Raw genomic sequence first — 13,420 nt, forward strand, 5'->3', positions numbered from 1 at the left:
GCGCCGAGCACGCGCGCTCGCGACTGGCGGGCACGCGCCGCTCGTTAGCGGCTGGAAGGGCGCGAGGAAGCGGCGGGAGCCGCGTGGGTCCGGCGGCGCAGGCTGAGGGTTGTGCGGGCTGCCGGCGAGAGGCCGCGTAGCGGGAGCGAAGCCCTTCCTCTGGCCCCGCCTCCCTTCACGCCGCCCTCCCCATGCTGGTCCTGTGCGCGGGAGCGGCTCTCAGGTAGGCGCGGAGGGGAAGGTGGTGTCGCGGGCCTTGGTGTGCGGCGCGCTTCACGGTCTGCCGTGTCAGGCGGTTCTCCGGTGTCGGGGGCCGCCTGTTTGCATGTGGTGGGAGTCCTCATCCGCCCGCAACTCACGAGAAACACCATGTCTATCGGGAAGCTAGACCAGGGCTGTAGCCAGGCGTCTTAGCGTGGGGTGGGCCGTAGGGCCTGGTTGACGCCCTTCGGACGGGCATGCGGGGGAAATTGCCGGCCGGCACAGAGGCTCGGGCTGGCTTGCGGAGCACAGCAAGCGTTGGGCTGCAGGTGTGCAGGGCGTGCTTCAAGGGGCCAGGCAGACGATAGGGCGGGAAGCTTTACCGCTTGTGGGGTTTATTGTGTCTTTCCTGACGTCGGTTTTCCCCGAAATAACCTGCATTAGGTGCAACTTACAGGTGGGCAGGCTGGGTGAAGCGACGTCTCCGCCATGTAATTCTTGCACTATCAGACTTGCGGAAGGAAAAAGGACGGCAAAACAATAGAATGACTACTGAGGGTCTCTGCGGCTCTTCAATAACGTGTATGTGAAGTGAGACAGGACAGTGTGGTTTTAATAGCTTTGTAATAAGGCATGCCACTATTTCACATTATATAAGGGTTCAGGTGGGTACAAATATGTTATCGAAGTGTTTGTAAGAGATTAATTATTTTCTCTGTAATCAATACTGGTTGCAAATGGACTCAGAAAACCATCGTGGAAGGAGTCTTGTAGGAAGTTCTAGATGGATTGAACAAATTAGTATAACTAGAGAAATTCACGCGCAGAAGACTATGAACAAAGGACCATATTTACTAAGAAAAGTGGAAATAGTAGAGGAGTCACAATATAAATGAAAGTGGAACCGAATTTGTGTCAAATGACTTTTTGAGAAATGACAATTGTGCACTTTCTGCATCAAATGTACAATTTTATCCAACTATTTTATTTTTCTAATACACATTTACATTCTTTTTGTATTGTAATTTTCCCTGTTCTTCCTATTTTGTATTCCCTGACATAATTTGTCCTACAAAATTTTCCAACAAAAAGAAGGATGGAAGTATTTTTACTTTAGAACATATTAAAAAGTTTTTCTTTGAGGTTTGCATTTGGAAACTAAAGATACATCTTTCTTAAGTAGTAATTAAGGATACCGATTTGGTTTTGGAATATGGATTAAATATTTTTTCCCACCATTTGCAATTACAGCAGGAAATGACCACTTTAATGATTGTCTTTTTTTACAGTTATCACCTGAGTGCGCTGAAATAATTGTTACACAAAACAGAGTGATCTTCAGTGCCTAATTTAGGTGACCTCTAATTTTCAGAAGTTAATCAATAGGTCACAGAAATGTTGAATAGCAAAGATGCTCAGCGTCCTGTTTTCCCAAGGGCATCTTAACATTTTCTAGCAAGTTTCAGGTACAATGCCTTATGCTGAATAAAACAGTGTTAAATATTTTATTGTTTTGGTTAAAATAGGATGCTTTTGGAAGGGAGGCTATTTCTAATTAATCACTTTTCCTACTGGAATTGAAAAGATTCAAAAACTAATATTTAGTTCAATAAAACACAGGGGAAAAGGCAAATTGAGAGGTAGATAGTTAAGTGTGGTACTTTTAAAGGATTTTTTTTAGAAATGGAAAAAAAAATTGGAGTAAAAGTAAACACAGTGGTATAAATAATTTCTTTGTCCTAAAGTCATTCTCTAGTGTACTTGAATTCTGGAGTGTTTCTTTGAAAATCTGCAGTCAGTTTTCTAATAGAAGCTATAGATAATATGGGCTCTGGAAAAAAGAGAATTTATATTTATGGTCTAATTTCGTATTTCTGCCACTGGAATTAAACTTAATAAACCAGAAGGATGCTGGCGCTAAGGAAAAGAGGCAAGAAAAGGAATGACATTGGAAGGCCAAGAAACAGGAAGAAGTCTTACAGTAATTTTTAATTTGTACTTACCACCAGAATGTGTGCATATGCATTCCTTCAACTATCAAGTCTGACACCTCTGCAGTGTTCCACAAGAACAATTTGTCTGTAAGATTCTGCAGAATAAAATTGTTCCCTGGACTAGCTTAGACAAAGATATTTGGCTTAGAAGCGTTTTGTGAAGTGAATTTTACCCATGGAGCACTAGTTGGACCACAAGAAGCAATGAAATTAATGCCTTCTGAGATGTACCCCTTCAAAAAATCACAGAAACATCTAGTTTGGAAGGGAGCCTCAGGATCAGCAAGTCCAACCTATAACCCTACTCTAGAAGATTCACCTTCTAGCATTCTGTCTATAAAGGAGGAAGTGTCTGTTTTGGGAAGATTTATTTTAAATGGTTTGAAGTAGTTAAAAAGTCTTATCTTCTACAAGAGCCAGGGTCAAGTATCTATGAAAGTATGTAAGGCACTATAAAAACGTTCAATACTGCCTTTGCAGAACATCCTGTAAATTGGGGACATCTCAACACAAAGTTTCTCATATTATCTAGTATAAAACTTGTTCAGTTATACATTTTTACATTGAAAATGCCTCCTAAAACTATGCTTGATATCTTCCTGAGTGATAGAGATGACAAAGGAAAACTTGAACCCTGTTCATTCTCTCTATTCTCTTCATAGTGATATAAATGTCTGAAGTACTTATTCTGGTTCTGTTTTGTTGGGTTTTTTTTCAGTCTGAAAAATCACAGCCTAGTAGTTTTTGGAATCCATTGCTCACTACAGCTTGTTTTTGCTAGCTCATGATAACCTTGTAGAGCAGGAGAGGTTTTGGAGGGCGGGTTAAAGAAGATAAGAGAGTTTATCATTAATTGTTGGGAAGATCAGAACTGCACATAGTATATGTGTGCTTCACATTATTACAATGTAATATAATGAATATTTGTGTTTTATTTTCTGTTCCACCTCTAAGTTCTCTATTTTCAGTTTCCTTTTAAGCTGCTTGTTGGCTGATGTCTTCGTTAAAGTGCTGTGTCTCCAGGATTATTAGATCACATTTATTAAGACTGAAGTTCACTTAGTGGTTTTAAACTGTATGTTGTGACATTGTCTAACATCTTTTGTAGCTGCCTTTAGTACACTGTGTTATCAAAATTGGCACTTCATTAATCCCCCTTTTTTGTATAAAATTGTGAAAAGAGTACAAAATATGTCATGGAACCCTGCAGGGATCCACTGGTCACCTAGTTCAGTTCAGAAAAATGAATGGCAATTTCTGTTTCTCTCCTAGCTTTTAACTGTTACGCCCATTAGAGGAGCTTCCGTCTCTTCTCACAGCATCACGATTTCTTTAGAACCTTCTTGTCAACAGTCTTTGGAAATCAAATAGCTTATAGTAACTGTTACCTCTGTTTTGACTTTTTCAAAGAATTCAGATAGAATTGTGAGTCAAGATTTACTTCTGTAAAGGAGACTCTTTTGCAGTACACGTTACTAAATATTTAGACTGAGGAAGACAAGGTAAGGATAAGAGGATGATCACACTTCTAAGTAAAATACAGTTAGAGAAAATGTGTATTCATCATACAGTCTCTAAGAGCTCTTCTAACAATGACAGGTTTTGTTTATTCTGTAGAGAGTTACATGTGTGAAGTTCTTGGCCTTACCAGGTTCCAGTATGGTTAAGTGTTTCTCAGGGCTCAGTGTTGGGACCACTTCCATTTAAAGTCTTTACTGGGGCAATCCCAAGCCCCAGTCTCAAGATGGGCAATGACTGGCTTGAGAGCAACCCTGGGGAAAGGGACTTGTGGGTGTTGGTGGATGAGAAGCTCAACATGAGATACCAGTGTGCACTTGCAGCCCAGAAAGCCAAGCATATCCTGGGCTGCATCAAGAGAATTGTAGCAAGCAGGTTGAGGGAGTTGACTCTCCCCTCTCTTCCAAACTGGTGAAACCCCGTCTTGAGTACTGCCTACAGTTCTGCAGCCCCTATTACAGGAAAGATATGGACATGCTGGAATGTGTCCAGAGAAAAGCTGTGGGGATGATCAAAGGACTGGAGCATCTCTTATGAAGACCAGACAAGGAGTTGGGACTGTTCAGCATGAAGAAGGGAAGGCTCTGAGGAGATCTTATTGCAGCTTTCCAGTATCTGAAGGGGGCCTACAAGAAACCTGGTGAGGGACTTTTTAGGATGTTAGGTAATGATAGGACTAGTGGGAATGGAGCAAAACTACAAGTGGGTAGATTCAGACTGGACTGGAAGAAGCTCTTCACCATGAGGGTTGTGAGACACTGGAAGAGGTTGCTCAGGAAGGTCGTGGAAGCCCCATCCCTGAAGGTCTTTAAGACAAGACTGGATGGAGCTCTGAGCAACCTGATCTAGTGTGAGGTGTCCTTGCCCATTGCAGGGGACTTGGAGCTAGATGATCCTTGAGGTCCCTTCCAGCTCTGACAATACTTTGATTCTGTGATCTTCATAAGGACATGGAGTGCACCATCAGTAAGTTTGCAGATGATACCAATTAGGCAGGAGTGTTGATCTGCATGAGGGTAGAAAGACTGCAGAGAGACTCGAGTAGATTGGATTGGTGGGCCAATGTTAATGGCATGAGCTTCAACAGGGTTGAGTGCCAGATCCTGCACTTGGGCCACAACATGCGCGTGGAATGCTACAGGCTTGGAGAAGTGTGCAGGGAAAGCTGTCTGACGGAAAGGGACTTTGGGGGTTCTAATCGACAACTAAATGTGAGTCAGCAGTGTGTCCAGGTGGCCAAGGAAGCCAATGGCATCCTGGCTTAGAAATACTGTGTCTAGAAGGAGTAGGGAGGTGATTGTGCCCCTGTATGCCCTGGCGCTGATGAGGCCACATCTTGAGTATTGTGTGCAGTTTTGGACATCTCGGTATAAGAGAGATGCCAAGGTGCTGGACAAGTGCGGAGGAGGGCAATGAAGCTAGTGAAGGACCTGGAAGAGTGACTGAGGGAACTTGGGTGTTTAATTTGAAGAAGAGGAGGCTAAGGGGAGACCCCATTGCTCTCTGCAACTACCTGAAAGGACGTATAGAGGTTGGTGCTGGTCTCAGCTATCTCTTAGAACAAGAGGGAACAGCCTCAAACTGCAACTGTGTGGGTTCAGACTGGACATTATGAAAGTTTTTTTCCACAGAAAGAGTGGTCAGACATTGGAGTAGGCTGCCGAGGGAGGTCATTGAGTCACCATCCCCAGAAGTATTTAAAAGTCATCTAGATGTGGTGCTTGGGATATGGTTTAGGGGTGAACTTTGTGCAGTAGGGATAATGATTGGACTTCGTGATCCGGAGGGTCTTTTCCAACCTGAATGTTTCTGTGATTCTATGACTCTTTCATGTAGCCTGAAACCAGTATGGGAGATACTTATTGTTGTTAAGTCATTGTTCTTTTGAAAGGCAGAGCAGAAAGCAGGCTCCATTTAATTTCCTGAATTGTGTTGAGCAGACATACAGTGCTCTTTGAGATTTTGCAAGCATCAAAGCAATTACAGCGTGCTATAGTACACTATGTTCCCAAGAAGAACAGTGACTTGAAATGGTGCAAGTAAGTGAGATTGAGTTGTCATCTGGCACAAAGGCAAAAGAGCTTTGCAACTAACCACTGGTAACAAAGGCTGTTTGTTATTCCTTTGACTGCATGATTCTTAAGATCAGTGGAAAATAAGAGTAATTCCATGGTACAGGCTAAACTGATTAACTGTTTGTGTAAACCAAAGAAACTTGTGTTTGCAAACATTCCTCAAGAGTTTTCTCTGTCCTGCACCACCTTTTCTTTTTCGTTTGGAGTCCACAAGCTGTTTTTCCTGTATTAGCTGGTTGCATTCAAGTATTGAACTATTGTTGTGGTTTGGCAATTTCCACCCCCCCGCCACTAGATTAACCAGACTAACTCAGGCAGCTGGTAAGGAATGAAGCTATATTTGTAATGTGCACAAATATACAAATATATATGTGTATATATAATAAAATATTATATAACACCATAATATAATAATAGTATAATATATACAATGTATATAATAATAAACTATAGTAATATATATGTATATAATATAGATACAGATATTTATAATTATATACAAGTTAAAAGTAATACAGAAATTCAAAATCCCTCCCAAACAGCCAGACTGCCCAGAAGGGCTCCTGACCAACCCCACTCCTTTCCCCTCCTCACTCCCAATCTCAGAAGTAACCAGATAAATGTCCATATAACTCAAGTGATAAGTCTGCAGAGATCTGAGGTGAGATGTCAAAAGCTGACAAGCAGGTTAGAAGAAACGGTTAGGTGAGGTTACATCTGTTTCATGCAAAGGAGTTAAGGCAAGATGGAACCAGATGGATTGAGAAGTGAGAGCTTTATCTTATATTTTGACTACTTATGCCTTTCAGCAGAACAAATGAGTGATATAGGCATCACTATTATTTGTTTCTCACAGCCAGTGATCTATTTTCTCTCATTAAAATATTCTAGTTAGCCTCAAACCAGCACAACTGTCCTGACATCAATAGTTGGTGGTGTTTTTCACTAAGCAGCATGATAGCCGTATGGTAGTTCCTTATGCAACAGTGCTTGAGAGAGCTGTAGGGCCTTAAACTGATTTTTTTTCCCCACTGTTTCCATGGTTCACCAATGGTCAAATGATAGGATAACCTTAATGAGTACCTCTTATGTTGAATAAAAAGTAGTACACTTACTGTCTGCATGTAAGTGTTGTAAAGTTTCTAGTTTCCCTTTCCAGGGTCCTCTAAGGTTGTTTTGCTGTGCTGGAGGTTTGCCATGACACAGAAAGGACTCACTTCACAGAATGGTTTTGAAGCCTATTTAGTAGTTCTAGGAACATGGGTACTTGAATTTTGGAGATCAGATACTTTGCAGAAACAGTAACATAACACTTCTATGTGCCCCACTCCAGACTACTGTGGGGAAATCACCTCTTAAAAAAGTCAGTCAGACCAGTTTCAGAATTTCCTTTTGTTTAAACAGTGATGGTTGTAGGGGAAAGAAGAAGATATAAGTAAATTGTAGCATTTTGTGCATATATGAGTTCCTGCTTAAGGTCTGGGTTTTATGTTAAGTACAACTAAGTGAGTTTTTCAATTACTTTGCTGTTGATGTTAATTCTATCAGAGAAATAAGTAAAGATTGTTGCCAGAGAGTAAGGTCACAAAAACAACACCATGGGTAGCATATACATCTATAAAGAGGTTAAAATGTTTGCATAACTTGTAGTTTGACTTGCTTGTGTTAATCTGAAGAGTTGAAAGCTTCGGAGTGTAATCAGTGTAGAGTGTACAGGGAGTTCAGTTGCGGAGAATCCTTTTTTCGTGGAAAGTATAGTGACAACAGCATAGTGAGAAAAGATGATAGATTTTCTTCTATTCCTTCAAATTCATCTTAATAATAAAAATTAGTTCCTAATGCCAGTTACAGAACTTTACATTAGAAAGTACTACTAAACGTGGTATTATTTTGTTATGATGAGATTTATCTGTGCCACACACAATCATGATATAGAGCCAAGTATTTTCCTAAGGAAAAGGAATGAGATGTTCAAAGCATGTGTTCACTGTTCCATACACTATCAAGAGCCAAATAGATGAAAGGACTGGGAGCAATGTGTAACAAAGACTTCGCATGTGTTTGTCCAACAGGAAAAAGTGATGACTTACAGTGTGAAGCTATAGTCTCACTCCTCTGGCTTAATCGAAATAATGTTGCCTTGTGATTATCTTAGAGCTATTCAAGTATACTTGTTGTTGACTTTATTTTTTTGCTTTTGCCCTGTGTTACTCACTCTTATACTTGCTTGATTTTTGTCCTTGCTTTATTGTAAGTTATACAATGTCTTCTTGTCTAAAGCTGTTAATCAAAAGTTTAAACAATATAGAGATCTATTTAAAGAATCAAGTATCTCTAAATAATACAAATATTTCAGCCTATTAAGTTGCTGTCTTAAACTCCATGATGAGAACACAAGCCAGCAAGAATGTATCTTACACTGTACTAGCTGCTGTGGAGTACTCACTGTTTGCATTTGAAGACTTTACATGGAGAAGTTACAAGCACTCCATATGAGGCTTGACTGTTGCAATGCTTGGCTTAACTATGCCTGTCTACTGTCATATACTATATATGTTTGGTAGCGCTTGAGTCTTACTTTCATATGGCATATTATTAAAGTATTAAATAATTTGTCTTGAAGTGAACTTTCTCTTTTTATATTGCCTTAATAGGACTAGTTAGTTTTCTGGTTGGTTTTTTTTTCGGTTTGTTTCCTTTTTTTGTAAGATGGACGCTAGGTGGAGTTGAATACGCTGAGATCCTGTGAGTACGTACTGCAGGTGCTTGGTGAATACAGTTCTCGCAGACAATGCTGGCGGCTAGCATGCTACACTGGTTTTCCTACAGTCTATAATAGGAGGAAGCATTGTTTAGCTAATATCCCACTCGCTCTCTCTCCTCCTTCTCAAGATCATCTCTCCTGCATTACCCCTCAAGCTGTTACCCCAGATCTTTTGTCACCAGAGAATATACTTTTGCATCATACAGGAAGCTGATATAATCTAACCTTTTTGTATGGCTACATGGAACTGACATACATTTTTGGAAGTATAGTAAACTGGTCTACATGTCTGTTCCCCAGAAATACAGTTCTTCATTACACTTACTCTGTGAAATTATACTTGTTACCGTAACTAATATTATTTAGGTGAAGATTAATTTGAAAACTGGAAGTACTGTTAAAAAAAGTCATAGCTACCTGTATGTAATGAGTTCAATGAGTCAGCAAGCTTAATCTTTATTATTAAGTGATTATCAGTTGTAGAAGCATATTTTGGATGACTTGTAGGATTTTGTTTGCCATTTTCTAAGTACTAGGCTTTCTCCTTATGCTTTGATTGTGACTTCTTTGTTTTATTTTAATATCATTACTGGAACATGCCAACAAAAGATGCTTCTAAACAAAACCAGATGTACACAAATGTTTAATGTTTTTGAAATAGTGCACAAGGTAAAAACCAGTCTGTAAATTCAATTGCTTTGTTTGTCTTTGAAGCAGTTATGTTAGCCACTGTATTGCTGCAATAGAGCATTATAAAAGTCCTTCTCCTTTCTAAAATCAAATTAAATTTATGTTTTCCAGAAGCAGCAAGTAATATAATTGTAAATAAATTACCTGGCATTCTGCAAAAAATAGCAATGATTGCAATCTGTAACTTAGAAGCTTTGATTTTTTCTTTAAAATTATTTTAGAAGTAGATGCTAAGCTTTTAAATTGTTAGTCTATAGTATTTTTGGTAGAAGTTATCATTCTTACTACTTTTTGGGTTTGGCAGATTAAAACCATCATTTGTGAAAAAAGATGCTTCTATGCTTTTGTTATAGTGGAAAGTCCAAACCAAGCCTTGTGTGCCTTTCCTCCTGAACTTTCCATAGACAGATGCAGCAGTGCAGAAATGTGTAGTAGATTTGAGTTTAGCCTTTGTGTCATCCTGTGGACATTATTAGGTGCCATAAGATTCAATCAAAAATGTCAGTGCAGATTGCAAACAGAGGTCAGTTAGGTAGTCACAGTAAAAATACAGTGTAAGTAAAGGTGCTTGCTTCCATTTTTGAAGTATCATACAGGAACATAGGGACTTGAAGTGATCAGATCTAGTCCTGTGCTATCTTATGTAACCAAGTAATATAATCCATGTTGTAAAGTGGTCAAGCTCTATGTTTTAAATATTTTCACTTCCTGGTGCTTATAAGGAGGCAGTTTTAGAATCACACTGCCTTGATGGTTACAAATGTCTCTCAAAATTCTAGCTTACATGTATTCCTGACCAGTTTATGCTCATTTGTTCTTTGTTTGCATTAGCAAAACAAACAAACACTTGCATTTCATACCTGCTTCTAGCAGTGGTGCAGACTTAGGTGACTACTAACACTTTGATCCTTTGTTTTGACTATCACAGCTGTTTCGAAGTCACACGTCAAATAGAGGATGGAACTGATAAGCTAAATATTTTTTTGCCTGTATGCTGCCCTGTCTCTTTCTAAAGTATGCCCCTTCCAACAGTTTTGCTTCTGTCCTCGATGGAGTGGTGTATAGAGACAAATGAACAGCAGAGAAAGGATCAGGAAAGAAGACAATCTTAAGGCAGTACTGCTGCTGGACATGAATGTTATCCTTATTCAGGCTGCAGAAAAGTGAGTGTAGTATCTGAAATGGTTTGAAATAGTTTAGACATTAGCAACAACCTACTCATGGCCACATGGGATAATTGCAGTATACAGGTTAAAATTACTTAGAGATTGTGGTGGGTTAAAGTAAACCAGCCGGTAAACTTGTCTGCCTCCCCCAACACAGAAATGAAGGGAAAAACACCACACACAGAAATTCTGGGTTGGGACAAAACGAGTGAGATAAGATGAGCAAATCAGATAATCATAATACAAATGCAGTTACCTTAGCCTTTTTGCAGAAAAAGCAGAGCAGATATCACTGGCAAGCAGAAGCAAGCAAGCTCAAAACCCAAGACAGGGAGCTACTCCCCCATCTCTCCCTGTCTCTCTGCCATCTCATCTATATTGGTCTGATTTAAGCTTCCCAGAGCCCAAAAGTCTAACGGAACAATAACATAAATAGGATGCCTTCCCCCCCTTTGGAAAGACTTAGGTATAGAGAGTGAAAAGGGGTAAACACCCAAAGACTAGCCTTGCTCTGATTTCAAAGTTAAAAGGAAAATTTTAACAATAAATGAAAGATATATAAGATAAGGGGAGTTACAGAAGTGTAGGGAAGGGAAACAAAATACCAAATACATTTACAAAACCAGATTGATGGCAATGGATGGAGGTAGATTCAGAAGGTGTTTTTGCTACCACGTGGTAGGCTGGCCATGTGGCAAAGCAGGAACAGCTGGAACAGGTGTGCTGCTGGCAGGCGAAGGAGGGAAGAGAAAGAAAAACAGGAAGTTCTGTTTTTATAGGAGGCGCAGACAGGAAGTCGGAGTGGGCTAACCATTGCACCTGGTGTCAGGTTCAGACCACCCCCAAGAGAGGATAACCCTTTACATCATCTTTACATCATCAGAAGAGAACCAATACTCAAAACCTGGAATCCAAAAGCAGCAACTAGAACAAGAAGCCTCCCGTGTTGCAATCTGAACTTCAAGCCCCACAATACTTTGCTCCAGTCAGCACTTTTATTTTGAAGCTGGCATGAAACAGAATGGTTTTGAATAGCAGCACTGAATTACAACTCAACCTATGACACAGATGTACATTTGTTTATCCTTCTGTCTAGTTTAAATTAAATCAACTTCTGATTGCTTCGTCCAGGTGATGGTTGGCCCTGCTATAATATTGCTGCTGGTTACCAAAGGCAAGTGTAGAATAAGAATTGCATTTTGTTGGTTCAATTGCTCTGTGAAGCTGTTTGGAGATGTATCTGGTTCCTACCATTATTAATTTAATTTTCTTTCCAGATTGTATCTGCAAAGTTAATTTTTCTCAGTGATACAATTAACTGTAATATTTTCTCCATAATAACATGGACTTTTTTTTTTAAGCAGTCATACTATTACAGCTATACTTCTCATTTATTTATGGTTATGCAATTTTTAATATTGGCTTTGTTTCTTTCTTGAACAAATAAAGTTAGTAAATTATCTGTTTTAATTCAGTATGATACATGGAGTGTAGGGAATTTCTTTATGTGAAAAAGAGTATAAAATATTAAGCTATCAAATAAACAGCTAGGATTTTGCCTGGCCACATATTTTTACTTGCATGTTGTTTTTTATGGATCGGAGGTCAATTACATTGGCCATGGGTGCAATGTAATTGACTAGTAGGAAGGTAACAACACATGTCTGTAAGTGGTTATTTGAAGAGCTGTGTGTAGTGATTGGTTTTATGTGAAAAGTTACACTATGTTTTTTCACTGGGTCGATTAGAAAGAATTACAGATCTTCCTGAATTTGTACTGCCTTTGTTAATCTGCTGAAATGACTGCTTCTATGTATGAGCAGAAGGAGACAAGGTGTCAGCATTTCAAGATTAGGCATTCTGTGTTTTCCAGTAAGAGAGCCAACCATGTGCTGGCATTTACAACAATTGTTTATGCAACTGTTGAACCTCAGTGCAACTAGCCTGCATACTAAGAAAATTAGGTGGCATTTTGCTGTGGTATCTAAAAGTAGTGTTATGCAGTAGTCCGGGACCCTGCCTTCAAGTTCATGAAATCAGTAAAATTGTAATTATCATACTTGTTGGATTGGCTGAAATTAATATAATCTGTTGGAGCTGTGACTGTCTCACTGTTTGTTTCTGATAATACACAGCTGGTCAGTGACAGGGCTGTGTTTTCTACAAGTGGAGGTAATCATAGAATCAACCAGGTTGGAAAAGACCTCCAAGATCATCCAGTCCAACCTAGCACCCAGCCCTATCCAATCAACTAGACCATGGCACTAAGTGCCTCATCCAGTCTTTTCTTGAAGACCCCCAGGGACGGTGCCTCCACCACCTCCCTGGGCAGCCCATTCCAATGGCAAATCACTCACTCTGTGAAGAACTTCTTCCTAACATCCAGCCTATACCTACCCTGGCACAACTTGAGACTGTGTCCTCTCATTCTGGTGCTGGCCACCTGAGAGAAGAGGCCACCCCCCACCTGGCTACAATGCCCCTTCAGGTAGTTGTAGACAGTAATAAGATCACCCCTGAGCCTCCTCTTCTCCAGGCTAAACAGGCCCAGCTCCCTCAACCTCTCCTCATAGGATTTGTGCTCCAGGCCCCTCACCAGCTTTGTTGCCCTTCTCTGGACATGTTCCAGCACCTCAACATCCTTCTTGAATTGAGGGGCCCAGAACTGGACACAGTACTCAAGGTATGGCCTGACCAGTGCTGAGTACAGGGGAAGAATAACCTCCCTTGACCTACTGGCCACACTGTTCCTGATGCAGGCCAGGATGCCATTGGCTCTCTTGGCCACCTGGGCACACTGCTGGCTCAAAATGAATGATAGAGAGCTGTATGATCACTTAAAAGAAAACTCATCTTTTTCATATCCAGAACTTCAGCATAATTGTCAAGTTTTCTGTTGTTTAGGCTGTTGTTTTCATTCTATCTTGCTTTTTATTTTGGCCTTAACTTGGGACATTTAATATTCTGGAATGAGCAATGGAAGGTGGATCTGAGCCTTAACCCTCCTTTTGA

General features: G+C 40.2%; 1 protein-coding gene across 5 annotated transcripts in view; it reads left to right on the forward strand.

Annotated features, from left to right (window-relative positions):
- Positions 1 to 4: 4 nt before the first annotated feature.
- NLN (neurolysin) overlaps positions 5 to 13,420 on the forward strand; it is a 43,977-nt gene continuing 30,561 nt past the window's right edge. Inside the window, exons 1-2 of one of the 5 annotated variants that reach the window (XM_064140181.1) lie at positions 5 to 223; positions 10,275 to 10,405. In XM_064140181.1, the coding sequence (XP_063996251.1) occupies positions 10,314 to 10,405 (92 nt within the window). In that variant the 5' untranslated portion in view covers positions 5 to 223; positions 10,275 to 10,313. Of the gene's footprint in view, positions 224 to 626; positions 867 to 10,274; positions 10,406 to 13,420 lie in introns of those variants that run through there. The other 4 variants (XM_064140178.1, XM_064140179.1, XM_064140180.1 and 1 more) reach the window with 4 other exon arrangements.

Source organism: Pogoniulus pusillus, chromosome Z, assembly GCF_015220805.1.
Source record: "Pogoniulus pusillus isolate bPogPus1 chromosome Z, bPogPus1.pri, whole genome shotgun sequence".
In the NCBI taxonomy this organism is placed as follows: Eukaryota; Metazoa; Chordata; class Aves; order Piciformes; family Lybiidae; genus Pogoniulus; species Pogoniulus pusillus.